The sequence below is a fragment of the Aythya marila genome, assembly GCF_965140915.1.
Source record: "Aythya marila genome assembly, chromosome: 1".
Classification (NCBI taxonomy): domain Eukaryota; kingdom Metazoa; phylum Chordata; class Aves; order Anseriformes; family Anatidae; genus Aythya; species Aythya marila.
In genome coordinates this window covers 194,249,464-194,273,438 of record NC_139042.1, presented here as the reverse complement: position 1 = coordinate 194,273,438, position 23,975 = coordinate 194,249,464, and the positions used below count along the sequence as shown (strand labels likewise).

At 42.4% G+C, this 23,975-nt stretch overlaps 1 protein-coding gene across 2 annotated transcripts in view; it reads right to left on the bottom strand.

The window, feature by feature from the left end:
• The window catches only part of SLC26A5 (solute carrier family 26 member 5), a 34,203-nt gene extending 10,674 nt beyond the window's left edge, over nucleotides 1–23,529 (bottom strand). For both annotated transcript variants that reach the window (XM_082768972.1, XM_082768973.1), the window contains exons 1-10: nucleotides 23,415–23,529; nucleotides 22,814–22,945; nucleotides 10,249–10,462; nucleotides 8,223–8,362; nucleotides 4,449–4,559; nucleotides 3,725–3,906; nucleotides 3,085–3,249; nucleotides 1,984–2,136; nucleotides 679–761; nucleotides 439–586 (exon numbers count right to left, since the gene is read on the bottom strand). In XM_082768972.1, coding sequence (XP_082625098.1) covers nucleotides 439–586; nucleotides 679–761; nucleotides 1,984–2,136; nucleotides 3,085–3,249; nucleotides 3,725–3,906; nucleotides 4,449–4,559; nucleotides 8,223–8,362; nucleotides 10,249–10,403 — 1,137 coding nt within the window. In that variant the 5' untranslated portion in view covers nucleotides 10,404–10,462; nucleotides 22,814–22,945; nucleotides 23,415–23,529. The remainder of the gene's footprint in view (nucleotides 1–438; nucleotides 587–678; nucleotides 762–1,983; nucleotides 2,137–3,084; nucleotides 3,250–3,724; nucleotides 3,907–4,448; nucleotides 4,560–8,222; nucleotides 8,363–10,248; nucleotides 10,463–22,813; nucleotides 22,946–23,414) is intronic.
• Between the last annotated feature and the right edge of the window lie 446 nt (nucleotides 23,530–23,975).

Sequence of the window (23,975 nt, the reverse complement as noted above, 5' to 3'; positions counted from 1 at the left end):
ATTCTATAGTTGAACATCCAGGTGATGTTAAACTATAGCACCTGGAATCTTCTGAATAAAACAGATCTAGATACTTAACTCAGGAAGACACTGTATTTATCAAATGGGAACTCTATGCTTTGCTGTGAAGGAAAGTACAAGTAAAATAGCTGCCCATCAGGATAGCCTAAGTATCGGCTGTCCCAACAATTAATATTCATGCACACATCCAGCTTTAACAGAAGTTTCCCAAAACAAAGTTAGAAGCAAATTTGGTTATTGAAACATAGCCAAAAGAGCTTAAAATCACTCCTGGCATTTAAATGTGTAGGCTGACAAAAACTTGACCTGATTCCACAATGAAAGAAAAACCTCTTTTGTCTAATATCCCCTTCTACTTTAACAGACAAATGAAGGCAGTACTGAGAATTATCACTAGAAAACCTCAAATATTTTTACCTGATTCCCATCAATGGTGTAACCATGTTTAAGGGCAAAGATCTTGGCCATTGATACAGCCATTGAAAATCCAACTATTGCTATTGCTATCGCATCCACAAATATTGCTGGGATGAGCTGAATCTCAGGAACTGCTGGTGCTCTTAACCTTAAAGAATAAATATAAGGTTACAAGTTACTATAATAAAAGGTACATGCTATATAGAGAAGGTATAGGTTAAATAAGAATATCACCCCTACCCTTGAGGAATATTCCCTACAACATCCACTCCATATGATTCAGTCAGATTCATTCCAGCTGAAACTCCTGTGCCAATAATAACCTAAAAAAACATAAACACATCATCATGTAGCAAAACATCGGAAGGACTAATAACAGTTAGCTTATTATAAACACACATAACGGATTGCATTCATTTGTCAATCAGTTTTCCAAGAGTTAGGGAGTACAGAAGCAGATAAAAAGGAGGAAGTTCCACAATTTTCCCTCCATCACCTTCAACTCACTGGTTTTATTATTATTTTTTTTTATATAGTTAACATGCATGATATGATATTATCTGAATCGCTCAGATTCCCTCTGCTTGAGCCAGCCAGCAGGCATTGGGAAACAGACACAGAAAAGCATGTACTAAGAAATTCAATTCAAGAACAAGTCAAGGGGGTTTGCGCTGCCATATTTTCATGTGTGCAGAATGCACGTTATCTACAAAAATAACTGGTGCAGCAGCAATGAAAGCTGCAGGTATAAGACTGCTTTGCTATTGCCTTTCAATCAAATAACACACTAGTACAACATCTGTCATCTCCCTCCCTTCTTTGTTCCTTCTGTCAAGACTGCATTCATGCCTTCAGCTACTCCCTTCCTTGGCTGTGATTTTGTGCAGGTTGTTTGAGAGCTCTGGTTACCTGAGAACTCATTTTTAATTCAAGCCACCTTTAAAGATGAAAGATTACGTGAGGTGTGGGCTACTAAGGTAGTCTGATACCTGACTGCAGCACTGATTTTGTTTTGAACGACTACACTAAAATATACGGGTAATTATAAAAATACACAGTCTCAGGGAAAGGAAGGTTGAGTAGCAAGTCCCACTGGTTCCTGCTTTTCTTTCTACTAAGGCATTTTAAAAGGAAAGCAAGCCCTACAGAACTTCTGGATCCAGCATCCATAAGCATCTCCTTCAGGAGGGGATTCTGAGCTCCTGTACTCCATGCCACTCAGAGGCATGTCTTGCAGAGACTCATTCAGGCGCCACAACTCCAGGGTAGAGTGGGTTTTACAACAAATCTCCACCTTCCCATTACCACAGGGGACTATGGCTGTTTAACCGGGTTTTCAATTCCTCTTTGGGACTTCACGCCTAAAACTTGGGCACGTCAGAGCCTAACCTCATGAGCACCAAAACATTCAGCTGGATCAAATCTCAAACAAATCACATTCAACAGGTTACCCTAAAGCCCAATTAGACTTGATAGACAATGATATCAATTCCACAGCTTTAGAATAGTTAAATAACTTAGCTAAAAACTTCACAACCGACTTACCACAATTATCTCCATAGGAATAGGAACTGGGAGCTTTTTCTTATAGCGGAGATTGATTTCCTTACCAATCAACAACAGAACAATGCACGTTAATCCAACAATCAGTGCAGCAACATTGGTCGTTGTTATTTTTGAAAACACAGCAACTATGCTCTGTAACACAATAGAAGTATTATAATTACTCCATGAAGATCGTATTTGTTTTATTAGGAAATTTGCCACAAAAGAACAAATTATACACTGCTGTTTTTATTCTGCATCTATAACCATAGTTAATCACTGCCTCACTAAAATCCCCATTGTTCCATTAAAATACAGAAGTTCAGAATACGTCAATGAGGGAGATACACTTGCAATAATTTATAATACCAGTCTTCCTCAAATGGGGTAGAAATTTGAAGAAAAATCTCTATTATGGGGGAAAAAGTCTAAACTAAACCACATCTCATGCTCAGCATTTTCACACATATTTCATCCTGGCAACTACCTGAAAGCAATAAATACCAACCCCTTCTAATACCTTCAAATATTTGTTGGCAAGTCATATCTATTTAGAGCTGCATAAACCATTCTAAAACGATAAAGCTGCTGATATAATCATTGAGGTTACCATAGTAATATGATGAAATAACAATGACCTTGCAACACTGCTGAACTGGCCATCATTTCAAATATGTTTCAGTTGAAAAACATTATTAAAAAGGGTGTTAGGAAAGGAAGCTTCTTAGAACACACAAGTTGCTAGGGCATGATTCCTCTACCCATTACTCCTTCTTTCACTGCATTTTAAGAAATTAAATAAAAGACCTCTGGAGAGGTCTCTGAAAAAAAAAATTGAAGAAAAATATCTTTGAAAAAAGACAGATGGAAAATTACATCAACTGTCAGGATATTATCAAGGTCCTGTCAGTACGTCTTGCAAGTATACTTTCCCTCCTATTTATTTAGCAGTTAGTATTTCTGTTTTCTGGATTAGTGAACTAACAGCATATTAAGAAATAATCATTAGAAATCATTATGAAATAATCATTAGAAATTAGAAATTCAGTAGAAAATGTAGAAAATGTAGAATTTGCATATTTAGTAAAGGTAGCTACTTACATACACAACTGAGAGGGGTCCGCTGTATCGGTTAGTCTTAACTCCAAGGAGATACTTTAACTGAGAAGTGAAGACGTGAACTGCAGCAGCAGTAGTAAATCCTCGCACCAGAGGCTCTGTTAAATAGATGGCTACAAACCCAAATCGAAGGAGACCTAAACACAACTAATGAAGAAGAGAAATAGTAACAGCGTGAGTCTTACTGTAGCCTGAACATCATCACTACATAGCAGACAGACCATGGGACACATCTTCTTACCCCAGTGCCCAGGCAGATCAGGCAGACCTGAACCTGGCCCTTCCAGAGCTACAGGTCAGTAAGCAGCCATCAATGCACCAAATCTTCCACTCCACTGGCAGGTGCCATGTGGAATACATGCAAATGGGTATTTGGATGCATTTAGGGACATATCAGAGAACATCGGTTAGAGTTTTTCTGACAGGATGGAAAAAAATGAAAGGGGAAGTCCTGTTTTTCACTCTAAGCCATGATGCCCTGACACAGACTTGCCTCCAAGGTATCGCCCCACAAACCACTTCTGCCAAGAAGCAGCCTGCATTCTACATTGCACACTGCTAAAGTGTCTATTGAAAGGGGACCCACTAGGACCCAGTGCCCCTTGCAACTGCAAGCACGTACCTGGATAATTCCTGAAAGAAATGCAAGAGTCACAGCCACCTGCACCCGCTTGAAATCCCTGTCGCTGTAATATTCGGAGGCATACGTAGTGTTCGTTGAGTTATAGCCCACAGAAATCACCTCATCAGGCACTTGTCTAACAGCTACCCCTCCAACCATCATACTAATCACAGCAAAAGTGCCTGGAATCGGAGGGAGAGGAAAACAATTGATTAAAATACTGGCATTTTTTTAGGAACAGTCCTAGACTTCCTAACAAAGACCTGCATAGATCTGTGGAACTAAATTAATAATAGTTTTCTTCAAGAATATTGTAGTTTTTAGTCCCAAAATCTGCTCCAGTACTCCGCACCATTAAAGCTACTTAGATGTTGAATACAGACCACTATGGTAAGTAAATACCATCTTTTTTAATTTCAGTTTCTGTTACGCAAATTAAACTTGTGGCCACACAGAGAGTTGACTACAAAGAGGAAATTATAGTTCAGGAGTTCACAGTGCACATTTCTAGATCTAACCTGAAAAAAATGCTCTTCTGTTCTTTCCTAAGTAGGATGGATAAATTAACAGTAAAACCCACAAATGTGTCAAGCCTTAACAATGCACCTCTTATTCGCTTAAATGTGACTTTATGGAAAACAGCCACACTTTCTATTTATCCACCTTTATTTTTTATGTTTTATTAGACATGCACACAGAATTCCAGTTGTCTATATAGACATACCTATTGATATGTGCTTGGAGGTCCCAAAAAAAGTATACAGAAAGACAGGATAAAATGAAGAATAAAGGCCAAACACTGGGGGAACAGCTGCCAGCAAAGCGTAGGCTAAACCTAGAAAACAGATACAAATACTTATGTTAGGCAAAGAGTAAGAAACCATTTGAAGTGTAAGGATTTAAGCCTTCTAGGGTTGAACTAACCTAACACTAACACTAGTGATACATCACAGATTTAGAAGGTAAGCCTTTCAGGAAATACTCGTAAATACGTATAATAATGCAGGAGAGCGCCTAGAAACCTGAGAGGTTTACCTCAGGAAACCACAAGTCTAAAATCACAGGTGTTGCAGATGTGTGTGGGCGTGTTTATGTGCATGTGCCCAGTTGTGCACTCACTGTTTTGCCTAGAAGCATTTAATAATCGCCAACACTTTTGATTACTTTTGTTCTGATCTGTCAATAAATTAATAAACTCCCCGCTGCCCCAAACCTGAAACAACATAACCAGCAGACACGTTTGATTTTTCTCCTCCTTTTTAATCAGACATGACCTTCATGGCAAGCTGTGATTGAGCACTTTCTTCCTCTCTCCCCCATCATTCCAGAATAAGTGGGATTACCTAACTGTTTGCAGTTCCACAAAACATGCTCTGAAGTGTAAAACAAGCAGGGAAGCATTACGTGTGCTCTGTAAGGACATTGAGCTTATACAGCCTGGGATTTCTCCCGGTCTATTCAGTACATTGAGTCCTTTTTGTTGTTTAGACATGCCAAGCCCCATGCAATGGATCCACACCATTCCCCTTTGTTGGTGGAGCTGACAAGCATGGGGATGAAGCTGTGGGAGAAGAGCTCTGAGGAACACCTCCCCCAGTGCTCTCCCTCAATGGGACTGAACTTGTCATGGGACCGGGCTCACTGGTAAACCATGTGCATCCCATGATACAGAAGGTAACCATCCTGAGCAGCTGCAGTTGTGGAGGAGCCCCCGGTGGAGCAGGTGGATGTGGCCTGGAGGAGGCTGCGGCCCATGGAGAGCCCCTGTAGGAGCAGGCCCCAGGCTGGAGCTGCAGCCCGTGGAGAGGAGCCCACGCAGGAGCAGGGGGTCTGGGGGGAGCTGCTGCCCGTGGGGGACCCGTGCTGGAGCAGTTTGCTCCTGGGGGATGGACCCTGTGGTACAGAGCCGTGTGGGAGCAGTTCTTGAAGAGCTGCTGCCTGTGGGCAGCACCCACAGGCTCAGTTTGGGAAGGACGGCATCCCGTGGGAGGGACCCCACGTGCAGCTGAGGCAGAGTGACCGAGCGGTGGAGATGAAGTACTACAGACTGACCTCAACCCCCATTCTTTGTTCCCCTGTGCCACCTGGGGGGAAAAGGTGGAAGAGGGTGAAGGGAGAGAAAATGGTTTTTGTTTGTTTTGTTTCTCACTTTTCTAGCTTGTCAGTAACAGGCAATAAATTTCTCTAAACTCCCTATGCTGAGTCTGGTTTTGGCTATGACAATATTGTTGAGTGATCTCCCCGTTCTTATCTCAGCCCTTGAGCCCTTTTTATTGTATTTTCTTTCTCTTTCCCTTTGAGGAGGGGGAGTCAGAGCAGTTGTGGTGGAGCTTGGCTGCCCTGCTGGGTTATAACACCACATTCACCCCCAAAGGAGAGCCAGTGATACTCTAAAACACTTCTCCCTGTTAAGTTATGTTTCAATTGAGAGTCAAAGCATTGGGTTTATCCTGAAAGTACAAGCTAGGAAATGATCTTCTGTGTCATCCACGTGCTCTTGTGCTGTGCAATAGCTCACGGGGTCTTGCTCACTTCCTAAACAATGTTTGAGACCCGACCTAACCAACAATTCCTATTCCTAACAGGACTGGACTGGCGATGCTGTTATTCACTTGCAGCAATGTTCTTTTGATCAAGCACATCTGAAAGTCATCCCACATACATCCTTTGTCCCAGGGGCTATCTCCTGCCAAGAGCACCAGCGGAACACCCTGTACCATAACACCCTGGCCTTTAATATTGTGATGAACTTAGTAGTAAAAGCGACTAGAACTGAAAGCTAGTGGTGTCAGTCCAGGAGGGTGGGTCAATGCGAAGTTCCTGATTTGAGTACCCTTTTAGTCCCTTTCCTTTTCATTTGTACTGGCATTTTTTTAAAGCTCTCAGTGCCAAGGAAAGGAAGAGATATTGACATGACAGGAGTTCACTGCTCAAACACCCTGGTAATTGTAGTTCCTTCTGGAATGATTCCCAGACTTCTTTGACCTCAAGCTTGCTATAATTACATCCATTCCAGAAAAATAAAAGTTCGGCTTATGTCTTTTCAGAAAGGGAAGGATTAGAAACAGTTCAAGGGTATGTCTGTAATCACCGGAGGGAAGAATAATGTTTAATTTAAAACAAAGTCACAAAATTAAGTATAAAGTTCACTCCTAACCACTTTGAGTGCCCTTATCTGGCCATCATGTAAACTGTGTCTTGGTATACAACTGGTGATGTTTGTGCCCAGTGCACCGCAGATTTATCTAACAGTTAACCACATAACTTACCAGTTTAAGATAAGTTAAATTGATGTTAATGTTTGTGTAAGGAAAAAAATATTCTTAATTATAAAAGAATTATAAATCTGGGAAGCTGCAGAAATAAAAAGGTCAATTGCACTGTTAGAATACTCCATTCCTTTAATGGGTCACCCCCTATCAAAACCTAGGTTTCTCAGATTTATAGATTCATTCTTCAGGCCTGATTCAGCCTCAAAAGCAGTGAATGAGGTGGAAATATGAAATAAACCAAAACACAAGTAAACTTATGTACATGTAATTACCCTCAGCACGAGGATCCCAGTGGGACTGGGCTCTGTAGAAAACCAAGGATTCTTTCCAATCCAAGACCTCCTGGGGAAATCTACTGGGACTGCAGCAGTTGTCATGAAGCTGCCATTCCCAGAGAAATGCTGGCACCCCATAACAGCACTGCAATAAAAATGCTGTCACTTTTCAATGCCGTAACAGTTCTGAAATTGCTGACAGTAAAGTGTCAGGCTAAATAAAAGGCTTCACTCCAGTCACCAAGAACTGAACAGAGCAGTGAAAACACGTTTTCTCTTCATCTTCTAGAGAGTCTGATGCTGCTTCAGAGCCTGGCTTCGTGGGGTGTAAAGCTTCCAACTAAATTCATAGAAATTCCACAGGTTTGCACTGTTGTTACACAAGCTACTCTTGATTTATTTCCACCATGCAAATAGTTGCCCACCACTATGTTACAGCTTAAACCTGTGGCTTCTATCCTTAAAATAAAAAGAGGGATCAGTCTCTGGTTTCTTGAGCATTCTTCTGACTGATTTCAGTTTGGTTCCTCTGCAATAGTTGCTCCCCTGAGGAGCATCCTGCCAGAACTACTGCTGAAATACGAGGTCTGTTATCTCTATTAGACACTGCTTCCCTCTGCAGGGAATTTGCAACAATTTTCCCAATGAGATCAGAAGATAATTAGGAGCACTAAGCAAACATGCATTTAAACTGAAAAGTTGTTCTGTCATTAAGAACGGTGGGTATCAATCTTAAAGGTAAGCTTCTTTCAGAGAGTTCACTGCGTATCACTGACTTTAAATTTGAGGGAATGCTCATTATGGGCTAGTCTGCAGAATGCTGTACTGGCCTCCACAAACACCTGAAAGGCCCATACTATTTTCATGAACACGTGTTCAGGAAGCCAACCACTACCATAAAAATATATGCAGAAAATCAAAGATGATGAATAAATCCAGAGAGATACCCACCTTGAGGAAGCTGCATAACTCCAGTGCTTATACCTGAGATAATGTCTCCTAATAAGTATTCCTTCACTGGGTAACTGGGAAGCCATTTTAAAATTGGTAAGAAACTGTAAAGGTGAGACTTGGCTTTCTTAGAAGAACAACTAAAAAAGACAAAGCAGAAAGAAAAAGTTAGGCACTAGTAGGTAAAAAAAAAAAAAAAAAAAAGTGTTTCATCCCTATGCAGGACAACAGCTCCGTGAAATGCAGACTCAGATCCCTGATTACAGTGGCTTCTGCACAAAGGTTAAGCACAAACAACTATGACTCCAATTAGGTCAGTCCTTTATCACGTTGGCTGCTGCTCTGGAGAAGAGAATCACAGAACCTTATGGCCCTGGAGAAGAGAACCACAGTCTTGTGAGGCTGAACTTCAGAGGGAAGTTCCACTTCAAGTCCATGCGCAACTGGACAGTCACCCAGTACTTGTGGCTGAGATGATTTCTCTAGTAACAATCCCAAGGATAACTTCCTTTCAGACAGTGTTTTTCCCTCATACATCTCAAAATACTTTACTGTGCTTCTTCCTATTTTTATTTACTGCCTCCATGCTTTATGCATTTTATTTATAACTTTTGACATTTTAACACTTTTTTTTTTACTACTATTTTACTTATGCTTTTTACTGTCACATACTGACAGGCTAATTTTAAAGCTATTTGAGAACATAACCCTCCTTTACCCTGGAAAAAAAGGCACTGAAGTCAGCAACACTGCTCCCTGTGTCTTTTAGCAGAGTTATTAACCTTTTGAAACCCTGACTCATGACAAATGAACAGGGCCAAGAAATACATATCTCTGTTCAGCACTGTCATGCATCATGCATTGATTTCACTGTGGTAAGAAAGTTTAACCTTGGGCAAAAACATAACACTGGGAGTATACAAATGCTTCTCTGAGTAGGGGAACTGCAAGAGAACCGCAGAGATTCGTTAATATTTCCAAATACTCATGGAACTAAATGACGTAGTGAAGAAGCTTACTGCTACAAGTGAGAGAGGAACTGGTCACCCTCACTTTATGTTTCAACAGACTGAATTGCAGGAAGTCACAGCTCAGGAGGATTTTGTTCCATGTATTTTTAATTTGGGACAGATACGTTCTTTTGAGGTGGAATTAGATGCCGTGACCATTAGAATGGTCATTCCATTAACCAAAGCAAATCTCTTAATGTCAAACCATGGGAACAGGAATATTCAACAGACACATAGGCAGAAATCATTTGTTGTCTTGCAGAACAAGGTTCTGGCAAACAACTGTGTGAACTCTGCAAATGAAGCTCTGGTAAGTATAAAGCCAATGAAAAATAACCAGAAGAAGTTTCTCTCCATTCTGCTCTGGCACTACAGAGCAAGAGTTTCACAGTTAAAGACATTTTGTGTCTAACCAGATGATACTTAAGTTCCAAGGCAGTTAGTTAAAAGCTACGGAGTACCTCTATTAAGTCCTTATTAGGCTAATAATAAGGACTTCTACACAGCTGTCATGCACTTCCTTTCTTCTTCTGTGAAATGCTCATGTGAAGCACAAATTTCATAGAATTATAGAATCAGAGAATGGCCTGGGTTGAAAAGGACCTTAAAGAACATCTAGTTTCAACCCCCCGGCTCTGGGCAGGGTTGCCAACCATTACAGCAGGCTTAATTTGGCCATAAGAATTTCCATGTAAAAAGGCCAGATATTTTCCTGGCTCTTATGAATTCACATATCACATGATTTGACTAATACTTTGCATTCCCATGCTGCATATTTTCCTTTTCAATTTAACGAAGGCATGAACTAATGAACTAATTTACCCAACCATTTTTAATTTAGTTACAGATTACCCTATAAAAACACATAACACAACTTCATCATGGTCTTGCTGAAAATCAAAGTAGGGTTTTTATCTCATAGGTTTCTTTGAAGAAACGTCCAGCTATGTACATGGATAAATTTAGAACCAGAATGGCTCTAACCAATAAAACAAACATAAGACACAAAACCCTACCGACAAGAGTGTGCAATCTTCTGCCTTAAAGTCTGAGGTGTTCTGTCCCGCCTGCGCAGCTGTCCTTGCAAGATCTCTTGGTTATATATTGGTCTCTCTACACAGTACTTCTGGGTTTGCTCAAGACATGCTCCGTGTTCCTGAGTGTGTTCCATAGCTGATCTCACTGAGCAGGAGCCAAGGAAGAAGAGCTCTACAGTATCCGCAGAACAACCTGGTGGTAGACAAAAAGAGTTTGGTTGCTGAACGTCAGTTTTTGAACCTCTTTTTTGACATTTCTTTTCAGAGTGTACTTTGACAAGCCAGGTATCAGATCTGTGAACAATGTCTAAAAGCACAGATTAGATGGTCTGTAACGGTAAGTAAATAAATTACACTCATGATCTTTACTGTATGCAAGCCATTATGTTTGTGCTTCTCTTAGGTAAAGAAAGCTTTTGCATTAATTACTTTGTAAATAATTGCAGAAACACAAAAATGGAAGGTTATATTCGTGCTTATCTGCTCATTCCCTCCTCAGTTTCTAAAGGAAACGCCAGCATTGAAGGGCGATTGCTTTATTGCTGAGTTACTTCCTGCTTACTCACAAACTGCCACATCCATCTCCAAAAGGCAGAACTCCAACTTTACCAATAAGAAAGCCACTTCTTTTTTTCCAGGTAACCAGTTGCTTCCTGCTGCATCTATTCACCTGCCTTCTCTTCCCTGTTTCTGAGGCTTCTTTTTCCAAACAGCAAGTGTCTCAAGGATGTACAATTGCCTACTTTAAAGAACTGTTATTTCAATGCATGTGCCACTTACTGCTGTTCTGTCTCACACCCACTAAACTGGGAGTCAGGAGATGTATATCATTTTAAAAGTAGTCAGAAAGCATCTATTGGTCTGTCTGACTCACTGCCAAAAACACCCTACCATGTCCAGTTGATGCTCTGTTAAATAGTTTGCCCTGTGATGGCTGCTTGTACAAATGGAGGGCAAGAAACATAACTCTGAATCCTAATTATACAAAATCTGAACTCTGAGCTATAATTCAGAGCTCTCCAGGACCTGTCTTCTCTCCAGGGCCGTATCTCTGATCGTTTGTTGCCCCATATTTATAGAAGCAAAATGACAGGACCACTACATCATTAAGTAGAAATGCTGGCTAGCACTACCTTTGATGACAGAAAGTGAGTGCACAGGACTACAGTGAAGCTTACCACAAATTTTCCAAATTGTCTTTAAAAGTAAAGGGCAGATTTCAGTTAAATCCCTGTAACCCAGAAGCCGAGAAGGGAAAGCAGTGATCACTGTGGGTACTGCGATGAATTACAACACTGTAAGACTCAGTTTCTACAGCACACCTTGCTCTTTTCTGGGGGTTTTGTAGTTCTGGGTAGAGAAAAACTGTAGAGAACTCATCTGTGCCCTAAGACACCACTTTCCTTTCCTACTTACTTCATCCCCTCTCTTGATTCTTGCTGGGAAGAGTCTGACTCAGACTGACACAGTGTTTTTTTCAGGGGAAAAGCAGGAAGTAAGTATACTCTGAGATGTTTTTGCCGTGCTGGGAATTAATTAATAAGGAGAAAATACATGCGTTTTAATCTGAATCTTGCCATAATTATTCTCATCTGGATAAAGATGTTACTTTCAGCTTCATCTCTTGAAATAGTGGGAAATGGCCAAAATTCTTCGGGCTCAAGTCCAGTGAGGCACTTAAGCATGTGTTTGCCTTGAACCAAGAGTTATCTTGGAGGTGTTTAGTTTTTTTTACTGTACATCAATACTTTCCCAGAAGGGGGTTACCACACAGAAATTAAACAAGTAACCACCTAAACACTCAGACAGAGCTAACCACGATTGGTCCAACACTCTGATTCAGCAAATACAGGCTGCCCGGCAGCAAAATATCAATATTGCTCCCTAAGCCTTCAGTCTGACAAAGGTGCTGGAATTTTCCACCCAGGGCTCCCTGTTCTTTGACTTCTAGAAGAGAGCTTAGCATCTCTTCAGTTCTCGTTAATTTGTAAGCAAGATTTTCCATAGACAGTCACAAAAGGATATTTTTACCGAAACTGTAACTCTTCTTTATACCACATTCAAGATTCACTTCAGATATTATAGATGACATAAGCTATCTAAAACAGTAGCACATCAAAGGCGTTATCAGAACTTGTGAGCTTTGTACTAATTAAATGAATTTTAAGCTTCTTTTCCATCTTTCCAGAGTTTCAAGTTACTAAGAAGCCTGCATGACACTTTGTGAATTATTTTCTCATGTTATTGATTAGCAGATTGTAACTCTCAACACTACTAGATTACATTTTTCCCCTCTCTGTAGATTTTGATCTGGTCAACATTGGAACAGAATCATCCTACCCGCAACTCTGCAACTCCCCTCTGACTAGTCCTGCCTCTTTTTTTTTTTCCCCCTCTCACCCCCATATTATTATATGTATCCCATTTCATAGTGCAAGCAACACCTTCCATACTAGGATGTATGTTTGGCTGCTAAAATCTGTAGCACTTCCTTTCTTCATCAAAGCCTACCTACCCACAAATACCACTTCCCACTTCACATCTTGCTCTGTTCCAGACAGGAAGATACACATGAATCCTAATGTAACTGAAATTTTAACCACTCTAACGCTTGCTGGAAGGGCAACCCAGCAGACCACAGGCATTTCAGAAGCTTTCTGCGATGCAGGATGTAGCTGGATGTAGCTTCCTGACACAGGTGATGGAGAAGTTGACGAGGGGATGTGCTGATACTTACAAAAAAGGAAGAATTGGTCAGGAACACGAAGCTCAGGGGAAGCCTTGGCTGCAGGCACCATGAGATGGAGGAGTTCAGAATCGTGACAAACCAGACACACAGTCCTAGACCTCTGCACACCCACAGAGAGAAAAAGAGTCCTGGAGGACTGGAAAATTTTCAAGGATCACTTTCTCCTAACTCAAGAACTTTCTATCCCAATGAACAGGAATTCAAGCAAGAGTGGAAAGAAGGCCTGTGTAGATGAATGAGGAGCTCCTGACAGAATTTGTAGGCGAAAAGTAAGCATATGAAATGTGGCAACAAGGACAGATAACCCAGGAAGAATATAGAGGCACTGTTCAAGCATTCAGGGAAAGCCAAATTCTGCCTTGAGTTCAATCTGGAGGCAATGAATGGGAACAAAAAGGGCTTCTACAGATATATAAGCAGCTAGAGGAAGACTACAGAAAATGTGGGCACTGTATAGAAAAAGACATAGGATCTGGTGACAAAGGACATGGAGAAAGATTAGCTGTGTCTCACTCTTTATTGGTAAGATCATCTTCAGCAATCCCAGCCCAAGACCAGTGGGAACATTTGGAGCAAGGAAAACTTACACCCAGTGAAAAGGATCAGGTACAGGAACATTTACACAGATGGGACATACAGAAGAGTTTAAAGACAAGTTTAAAAACAATCTCAAACTGAAAAGAGTGGCTGACACACCAGACAGCTTCATTGCCATTCAGAAGGACCTTGATGGGCTGGAGAAATGGGCAGACAGGAACCCTGTGAAGTTCAACAAAGGGCAGCGCAAAGTCTAGGAGAAACGGCCGCATGCACCAGTAAATGCAGGGGATTTAATATTTAGTCATCTAGAAAGCACATAAAGAACTGGGGCTACTGGTGGACACAAATTCAAACATAAAGCAGCAACGTGTCCTCCTGGCCAGCAGCACCCTAGGCTGAATTACACAGTGTCACCAGCAGCCTGCGAGAGGCAGTTCTTCCCTTGGCTCAGTACTAGTGAGATATGTGTAGAGAGCTGGGTCCAGAGTGCTGAACACTCATTTATAAACTGAGAAGCAATTTTAATCTGTCTTAAATAGAAAACCCACCCAAAGAGATCAGAACAAACCAGAACTACAACCACATGCAAAAGGCACATAAGTAGGGATAACAAACAATATTAGCCCAGAGGCTTGGTTTTCACTGAGCTGTTCCAATAAGACAAGATTATAATATCAAAACCTTTCTAGCCAAGGTGTGAAAAGCATGCACCCCTTCTTCCTGCTCCAGAAAAGCCAGCAATACAAAACAATCCCCTGCTAACTCCAAACAACTGAGGTCCTAATCAGGTCACATATCTTCCATGTTCAAGTTTGCTCAGCTTCAAATAGATTGGTTAATATTTGGAGAAGCCAGGCAAGTTTGTAGTGTAAATCTAGCTATGAATAGAACTTCAGATCTTCATTTCCTTCCTCGTTTCTAGGTACGTGTCAACACTGCTCCAGATACTACCAGCATGTTCAGAACAACACATCTCCAGTCCTTCCCAGGGCTTCTGTTTGCCACAGTAAAATAAATGATCCAGATGTAATTGACTAGCTGAACTGCACTCAGCTCTGAATCAGCTACCCAGATGACAGCAAGTGTTAGTCTGAAATACTGCCGGGGTCATAACCTAGGTTTCACCATCCCCTAGTCCAGAAGTTTAACTGTAGATTGAGCATTTCTGATTTGGCTTGAACTAGGGAGTTGTGCTGCACTGAATCATGAGAACAGCCTAACATGAAAGTTAACCGGAGGCAGGACAGTGCAGGATAGGATCTTGTGTTTAGCTATGGTTCATGGTGGATACCAGAAGACAAATGTGACAAATACAACAAATAATGGCAAATAACATCTCATTAAAAGGGATTGTAAATCCACACAACAGCTACAGCTTAACAGCCCTAAATAACCATATTCTCTGATGACTACTTTGAATACCAAGCTGTGGACAACATAAAAAAGATAAGTCTTTAATACCATCCACTATTTTTTCCCTCTTTTTTTTTTTCTCCAAAAGTGGACACAAAACAAGATGTATGGATTGTGTTTACAACAGACAATACACATTGTCCACAGAGAAGCTGCAGAGAGAGAGAGAGTAGCATTTCGTGATTGGTTTCAGTGTCTCTCCAAGTGGTTCCTGGCTACCAATATGACAGTTTGCCAATAGGTATTGAGGATTTGGAAATTCAGCCTTGTCCTTCACTCCCAACACGCTCAAGGAAGAGCAAAAATAGCTACTGTCATTCCCACAAGGACACAGCTTAATGCTATGATTTCTGAAACTCCCAGACCTTCAACAAGGGAAGAGAAAGCAGATCTTTGGGTGTTTGTGAGGCCCAATTAACAGTGGAATACTACTCTCGGACAACCTTTGAACTTCACAGCAAGGAGAAAATTAATACTCTATTAAGAAACACTGCCATTAATCTTATCAGCCAGATGAAACTTGAGCTAAAGTACTTAAAAGGTGCATGTAAAAGACTTAAGAGTTGCCAATTCTTTATCTGAGTGATAAAGACCTGTTCTTGTCTTTACTGCTACTATCAAACTGAAGGTGTTAAAGAAAAAAAAAAAGTGAAGCAAACATCACTTTATAACACCATCATTAGTAATTAAGCACTTTCTCTTCCCAATCTTAGATGATAAAGCAGGGTTGTCAAGCCATCTATGCTGATTTGGAGACATGAAGAATAATGACCTGCCTGTTTTGAAAGAGCAGAAAGCCTTCCTTCTGGCAGCTAAGCACAGAGTTGCTTTGGCAAAGTGTGGGCGGAAAGTACTAATACAGCATTGTGCTAGAGGAATGCATCTGTGCTGGGGAACTCCGAGTTTGATCACGAACTGCAAAGTCTAATGAATATTTAAGTACCTTTAAGTTTACAAATAGTAGTGGAGTGCCATCAGCTGAAAGGCTGGTGGAAACATACACTCACACTACATAAAATATGTTCCACCAAACATACACTGAGAAACAGAGCTATTACAAGGTCTGCTCCTAGTGTCTGAAGAGGCTAGGCACAAAACTGAGGCAATTTTAAGAACCACAACTTCTCACATTTAGTACTTCTCACAACGCAGATGTAAAATGATTGGGTGGGGTCATGAGGAATGAACTCTTTCCATGGACTTATCATGGACTTTCCATGCTTATCATCCTTCTTTCTCCTTCGCTACTTCCACTAAGTCCACTAGTGAATAGATGGCTTATAACTGTAGCCCTCTTATAAAGCTTCACACATTAAGAAACAACTTGTGAACTGAATAGAATTTTCATTGCGTAGGTTGTAAGGTAAAAAATGCACTCTGGAACTTTCTGGTGAAACATTAAAAAAAAAATCAGGATTGTGAATCCCCATTCAGCCTTTAGACAGACAAAATTTCCACTCTACTCCACATAAAAAGTCAAGATGGATACATAAGCTGTGCCAGGCACGTGATAAAAGCTCCTCAGAGACACACAGGAAGGAGTGGGAGCCCTAATAACCCCATTACGCTACTCCCAGGTCCACAGCGGGAGCCATCAGCCCATCTCCACACACTCAGAGCAGCAGAAGGGGACCAGCGATGGGGCCAGGGGCATTGCAGCCAGCTCTGGGTGTGGGAGCACCTGCGTATCTCTAGGGGCAAGAGCACGGAGGGCAGGCAGCTATCAGGAGCTGGAAAGTCCAGGCCAGCCATGTGTGTGCATGTGCAGCAACTGGGGGGGACTTTGGGGTCCAGCTGCCAGCAAGTGGAGACACCGGGATGCAGGAGCTAGTTACTGGACCCTGTGTGTCTGAGCCCAGCTGCCAGAGGGATCCACCTCCTACATACATATGTGTAAGTCTTCATGCATGTTCTTGCTGTGGATCTCCGTGCCAGAAAGGCAGAAGGATGAGAACATGTTGGTGCTGTCTAATCTGTGTGGCTGGCCAAATATATACAGAAATATGCAGTGTACGTTTGCTCTCTGTACCTGCTGGGAACACATCTTGAGCCTTGCTACTGGTTGGATCTGGGGATGTGGAGCAGCAGCAGCCTCACCTTCCTCAGGCTGATTGAGCATGACATTTCCTCTATCGAACTGCTCATTTAGCCGCTGAAAAGAGCATAACAACACATGAAGCACAGAGATCCTTGTTTCAGGACATGGTAACAAATCAGACCTTTAGAAAAATTACGTAACTTACCCCTTAGGCATAAGGGATATTTCATACTTCATGGTCCTTGACAAAAAAAACACTTCAGCTTCTAATGATTTATTCCATGGACTAATGAATTTATTAGAGTATCTAATGTTCTCTCTTATCAAATAGCAATCTTTTGTTTGTTTTCAACAAGATAATGTTTTGGTAACCTGTTACACTGATTGAGCTGTTTAATCAGTTTCACATAAGACAAACACCTGAAGCACTTTGAGCAGCAAACACCAGTCTCCCTGCCAGTCAGATGCAGATAAGAGATGGCTTCTGTTTCCAGTGCAGACACTTTGATGTCCATGAGAACCCACAGAAATATGATCATCCTTATTTGTACTTCTTGTGGCTTTGCTGTCCTTGCAAAGGTCATGAATGGCCTGAATCTGCCATACCCACCCCCCTCAGAATATTGTCTGATCTCCAGAAGCAGTAGCTAGAGACAGTGGAATCAGATAAGTTAATCAGAACGGTATTGTGTTGCATTTAAGCCAACTGATAAGGATGCACAGCCCTTCATGGAGCTCAGGGCCAGGTAATCATTAGCTAGGTTCATTTCCTCAGGGGAAATTCACAGCCAAAAACTTTATTAGAGCAGTCTTCATTCTAGCCATCAGAATGATCAGAGGAGAGAACAAGAATCACAATCAAGCACACACACCAAGCTAACCCAGAATCACTTCGATGGTCCATGTAACAGTAATGCACTAATGACCTCCAGCTGAACGTTAGAAGTGTTCGTGGCACCCTTTATCCATCTTTTCCCAGCAAAGTGGAACAAGCAGCCAGCAAACAAGTGTCTGACTGTGCAGGAGGAGTTACATGGTACACCACCTTCAATGGAGAAGCCACCTACTGAGCCCTCCCAGTCTGCATCACAGACTGCTTCCTCAGCCCTGTTTACACACACCACCAGCCTCTCAACTGGCTGCATCAGGCTAAAAATACACACAAAAAAAGGCAGAAGGTTGTTATTTATAACCAGATTAATTTCAGTGATCGTATTTATAGTGCGAACCTCTGAAACCATAGGGAAGCTGAAGGATAGTGAGCCACAGAACGTTAACAGGAAGAAATGACTGGGGTGGGAGGAGGGAAGAGGGGATTTAGAACAGGATTATAAATTTATATCCCAGTTTTGCTGCTGAAAACAAGGCATCAAGTAACTACTTTACTTAACTAATGAGAGGTTTTAAAGTCTCTCTAAGGATCATCTAGGTAACCTCTTAATTGTTTCAGAAAGGATTTGCCCCTTTGCAGGACAGGGTACAACGATTATCACACCTGAAGAAATTCCTGAAGGATTCTTGTTTCTGAAAAAGCCAACAAAGAGCTTCATGTAGGGCAGGTATTCTCTGAGGAAGCAGTAATAACTCTTTAATCAAGCTGCAGATCTTTTCTTGCTAGTTTTGAGAGAGAAGTTCAACTTCTCTACCCATGTGAGGATCTGTGTTTAGAAGAAACAGCTCTTTGACAGTTACTTTATAGCAAACATTTTCTGGTTATGTCTTTTGTACAACAGGTATCAAATTAAATCCTAGAAAAGCAGTGAGTAGGACCTGACCTGTGACATACCCTGCCCGTGTTTATGCAACTGCTGCTTGGCTAAGATTAGGTTATCCAGGCGATAGCGTCTTCCTGTCTCCTATGTACTTAAGGGTGTTGCCTCACGCTCTGAAGGTGATTGCCAGCCAGTGGAAATGACTTTCTTCGACATCTTGACGCCAAGGTTATGCAGGAAGGCCACAAGCGTGCGGTGGCCAGTACTGCTTTTCCATGAAATATTTAAAATTCACAGTAAGCGACATGAACCTGTACAGAAGCTTCTCAGGTTAAACACCAACCCGCTCCTTTATTTGCGCTCACTGTATGCCTTCGCTTTTCTTCTGTGGCTGATAAGATAAATCCCAGAAAGAGAAGTGTGTCCAGCACTCCTTGGGAGCTTAAATGCCAGCTGCCACTCAGTAAGTGTGCCAAAGGGAGTAGTTACATGATGCACTTCCCTCAGCGGAGGAGCCACCTAATGAGTCCTCCCCCTCTACATCACAGTCTACTTCCTCAACCCCACGGTGACAGCTCTGTGCCTGCTCTTTGCTACACAAGCTAAAACCACAAGCTAAAAGCTCATCTTTACCCAGCTAAAGAAACAGCTCCACAATCCCAGCAGTGCAATTACCAAGGACAACATCCCGAAATTGCTTTGGACTGGCTCCAGTTATTGGTTTGCACTGAACACTTTCCTATGTTGAAGGTTTACAGTAAAGAGTACAGGACTGATGAAACAGCCTGCCACGCTCATGCCCTCACAGTTGTACTTTAACTCGACAAGGCCACTGAAGCACCAGATTTTCAGCTGTGTTGGTGAGGTCTTCGTAAATCGGTGCCATTTATTTGGTAGAACTGAAGATAAGTATGTTCTGAGGAGAGCTTTAAGGGAGTAGTGGTGCCCATCACTCAAGCAAGCAGCAAAGCTAGGAGACCACCTACCAAAACCTCATCTATACCAGATTCATACAGATATAAGTAAAGCTTACTTTAAATGGGACTGTAGGGACAAAGAAGAGTTCTCCAACTGACCCCTAGCACAAACAGGTTCTTCCAACAGCAAACACAAACAGGGTGAAATCACCAAAGAATTGAAAGAGCAACAAGGCTGCCTGGGCTGATGATCATCAAATGAAATGAAAAATTCTTCTGAGTTATTTTTCTGCTCTGACCACTTCTTGCAAGAACCTCCTTTCCTCAGAAATGCACATACAAAAGGCTCAGGTCAGCTGTGTGGCCACAAGTACAGCAGGATCTGCAGCACTGCAATGCCATATTGGAAAAGATCATGAGCATCAATTTTAAACAAGAAACTGGAAAAGAAAACACAGAAACACACTACAGAACCGAAAGCAACCGGACAAGATGTACAGTGCAGAATTCCAAGCTGAACTTTGAAATGGACCAGAGGCAGAAGATAAAGAAATATTAAAACTGAAAGAAATGAGGAGGGCTTATAAAACAGCGTTGTAGTCAAAACCGTGTAGTAGGCACTGTTCTAGTAAATGGGCGAGGCAGGGTTAAACCCCAATGTGCTGAAGGGGTAACTGAACTCAGGTTTTCCTTTCTCTGGAAAAGGACTTCAACCACGCTGTGCCATAAAGGTATGGCAGCAGCAAAACTTCAGCATTTAAAGGCGGCATTAGAGATGCCAGCATCTATGAAAAAGACCTGTGGTTTTGGTCCAGACATGACTCTTCAGACATGCCTGAGCTCAGCAGAGCTCCTGCCACAACAAGAGCGGGCAGCATTCCCCAGCAGGCACCTTGGAGTAGTGACGCCAGTGTGGTATATTATGTTTTGAATTCTGCTCCACGAATACTAGCTGCCCAAAATTCAAATTTTGCAATGTCTAGCCAGCTTAACCTTAATCTGATTGCAAAGTTCTGCTCACACTTTAGTTATGAGAGATTATATGAGAAGCTCTTGAAAGCTACAGCTCTGTCTCAGACCCTGATTTGCATAAAATGAACAATCTGACATTAGCTCTAGCCCAGTCTAGGTGTCAGAATCTCAGGTTTTAGACTATTAATTTATATATTAATTAGCTGAAAAAGAACAACAACAAAACACCATCACCACAAAGAACCCAAACAAAATTGGACATACACAAAGGTAGGCAGAAGGTAAAGCAGAGCAGCAAAACTTGATCCACCACCTGTGCAAAACTGGTAAGAAATCTTCAGTGAAGACTGAAGAAACAGACTCCACCCAGGCCCTGAAAATACCCAGTCACTGTCAAAAACCTCCCAAAATGGTAATCATGCTATTGTTTGTCACATGGAAGGTCCTCCCAGCCTGCTACAGCACAAACCAAAAGAAACCATTAATGCAAATCTTTAGGAAAAGTAGCCCAGGTTCCCACAGAGGCCAGTTATTCATATATGGACTTCTGTGATCCTTAATAAAAATCAAGATCTTATCAATGTAACTGATCTGGCAGGACATTATACTGCTTAACAGGTCTAGAGAAGGAAACATCAGGATAAAGAAGGCATTTAATTCTCTAAACTTAACTGGAAATAGTTTGATTTGAGTGTGAAAAGTTTAACTTCAGCATAGACTTCTTGTGTTAAAAATTATCAATCTACTAAGCCACCAGACAGCAAAACAGAGGCTTTAGAAGAACAGTTCTTATGGAAAAGTCTATTAGTTCATCAGGTTCAGAAGGAAGTGAAAGCTGGTCACAGGGAAACTCATGACACTCCAGAAGACCCCTGTGCTATTGGAAAAAGTGTGACTGGTAGGAAGAAATGAGGGAACTCATGACAGCTACTGAATCTTGAGTAATAAAGTGAAGCAACCTGTTTCCATGCTGGAGAGAAGATAGCATAATTAGTAGATTAGCACAAAAGACCTTACAGCTTTCTCCCTGTGTGACAATGTTACTCTGGAGGAAGAAGAGGCAGCTGAAATAACAAATGCTATCCCTAGGAATTTTGTATACTCCGATTTAATCATCAAATCTACATCTCCTAGACAGGCACAGATAGAGTGTCATTGTCATTTTCTTATTCTTTGAGGTCCACTGTCTTTCTGTTATCCAGCTAAAGTTCTGATGCTACAAAGTTGCTAGGAAAGTTACTATAACATAAATGCTTCAGTTGCACTGCATTCAAACTGGAGATATGGCAACAATGACATCTTAAGCCTTAACAGCTGCCTATTAGATAAACCAGACACAGTTTGTGCCTCAGTATTTCCCTAAATTATTCTGGTTGCAGCCTGTCAAGTTTACAGCATGACTTAGAGCTGCTACTGCTTCACTGAGGGCTGTGATCCCTAGCTCAGTAACAACTAGAGTAACCAATGCTAAGTAGTGCTTGCTACTCCATTTCAGAGATGTTTGGCAATGCATTGCAAGACAATCAGTAAAATAGTTTATTTCAGAAACACTGCTAAAATCAGTACTGGAACATCTATCACATGTCCCAGAAATACTTGGAATTGCCATAAACCAACTATTTCAAAATAGGAAGGCCAACACTAGAGTTGATCTCCACAGAGTTAATTTGTTGCAAATGACCCACACGTGCTTGCAGTCTGAAGCTGTACAGGTAAAGGGATTAATTGTACCATTTCTACAGCAGCTAATGAAGTAGCATATGATTTATGTTAGGGAACTTTCATAAGTAAAGATGCCTATTACCTAGAATACATTGTATTGCACATTTAGGAGAAAAAGCTTCGAAACTCTCTCTGGAAATTTTGGTTTCCTTTTGCGAAAACTTTGGAGAAAAAAAAGCCAGTGGCCAGGAGCTAATTCAGACTTGTCAATCTTCCCCATCCAAACTAATGCTGAGCAACTGGAATAGATATGAATGTACTTTCTGCTCAGTCATCACAAAGTAAAGGCAGCAATTGCTAGGTTTTTAATGATTATTATTACTGATAGCATATCTCTGGATGCCAGCTGCAACAGCCATGTGGATATCTGACATTTCAGAGCATCCTGAAGGCAGCTTTCAGCCCTCTTTCAACGCTCAGACGCCAAAGTTTTGTAGAAAAGCAGCTCATACACCAGCACAACACGTTTAAGCCTACTTACTTTCTTGGCTGGTGGTTCCAGTCGCTTTCACTGAGCCCTTCTATGGAGTTCGGGACGTTCCCTCAGCTCACAGACCGTAAGGCGAAGAACACTGACCCGGGGGGAGGCTCAGTGCTGTCCCTTGGCAGAACACTGCAAAAAGCACAGCTCAATCCCGTTATTTTATTTATTTATTTATTTTAAAAGGTCTGGAAGACCTTCGGATTGAAGCTAGCGGAGAGGGAAGCAGTTATTATTTCTGCTTGGTACGTGACTGAGGCGGCTGCTCTAACCCCAACAGCCCGCAGCCCAGCACCGGAGGGCTGAAAGCGTTAGATGAGGAAACGACTGATCTCTCAACCCTCTCCTGCTCAGGGGACATCCCCTCAGGAGGGATATCCCCTCAGGAGGGACACCCCTCTCAGGATAGAGACCCCTCCCGTGAGGGGACACCCTCAGAAGAGACCCCCCTCAGGAGGGGACACCCACTCAGGAAGGGGACCTCTCTTTCAGGAGGGGACACCACCCCCTCAGGACGGCCCCCTCTTTCACGAGGGACCCCTTTCCTCCCTCAGGAGGCCCAGCCAGCCCCCACAAACGAGCCCAGCCGCCCTCCGCTCACCTCCAGCCGCTGCCTCCCTCCGGCCGTGCCCCAGCCTCCCGCCGCCGCCGCCGCCGCCGCCTCCCCTCCGCGCCCAAGGTGAGCGCCGGGGGCGCGGGCAGGGTGTAGTGAGGGGAGGGGGGGGGGGCGGCCCCGCCCGCTCCGTCCGCCGGCCGCGGGTGCTACTGGGAGTCGTAGTCCGTGGTCCCCATGCCCCGCCGGGCGAACGCGGGCCGCCGCCTACAAATCCCAGCATGCCGCGGGGCTGGCGAGTGCCCATGGCTGGCGGAGTGGCCGCTGCCGTCGCCTCAGCGCGGCCGGGGGCGGGAAGGGGCGGTGGGGCTGAGGGGACACCGGCCCCCGCCGCCTGCCCTTCCCCTTAAAAAAGAATTGTAGAAGCCGGTGTTCGCTTTGTTCTGTTGTTTTGGAGACCTTAAATGGACTTGGCATTGTAGCCCTGGCTAGAGGGTTTATTTAGTAACTGAAATAAAACCTAAAATCAAACAAATGCAGTACTTTCAGTGTTGTCAAAGTGAACTTTCAAAGCCAAACGTTTCCAAAGCTGCGTTTTAAGTAAGAGGT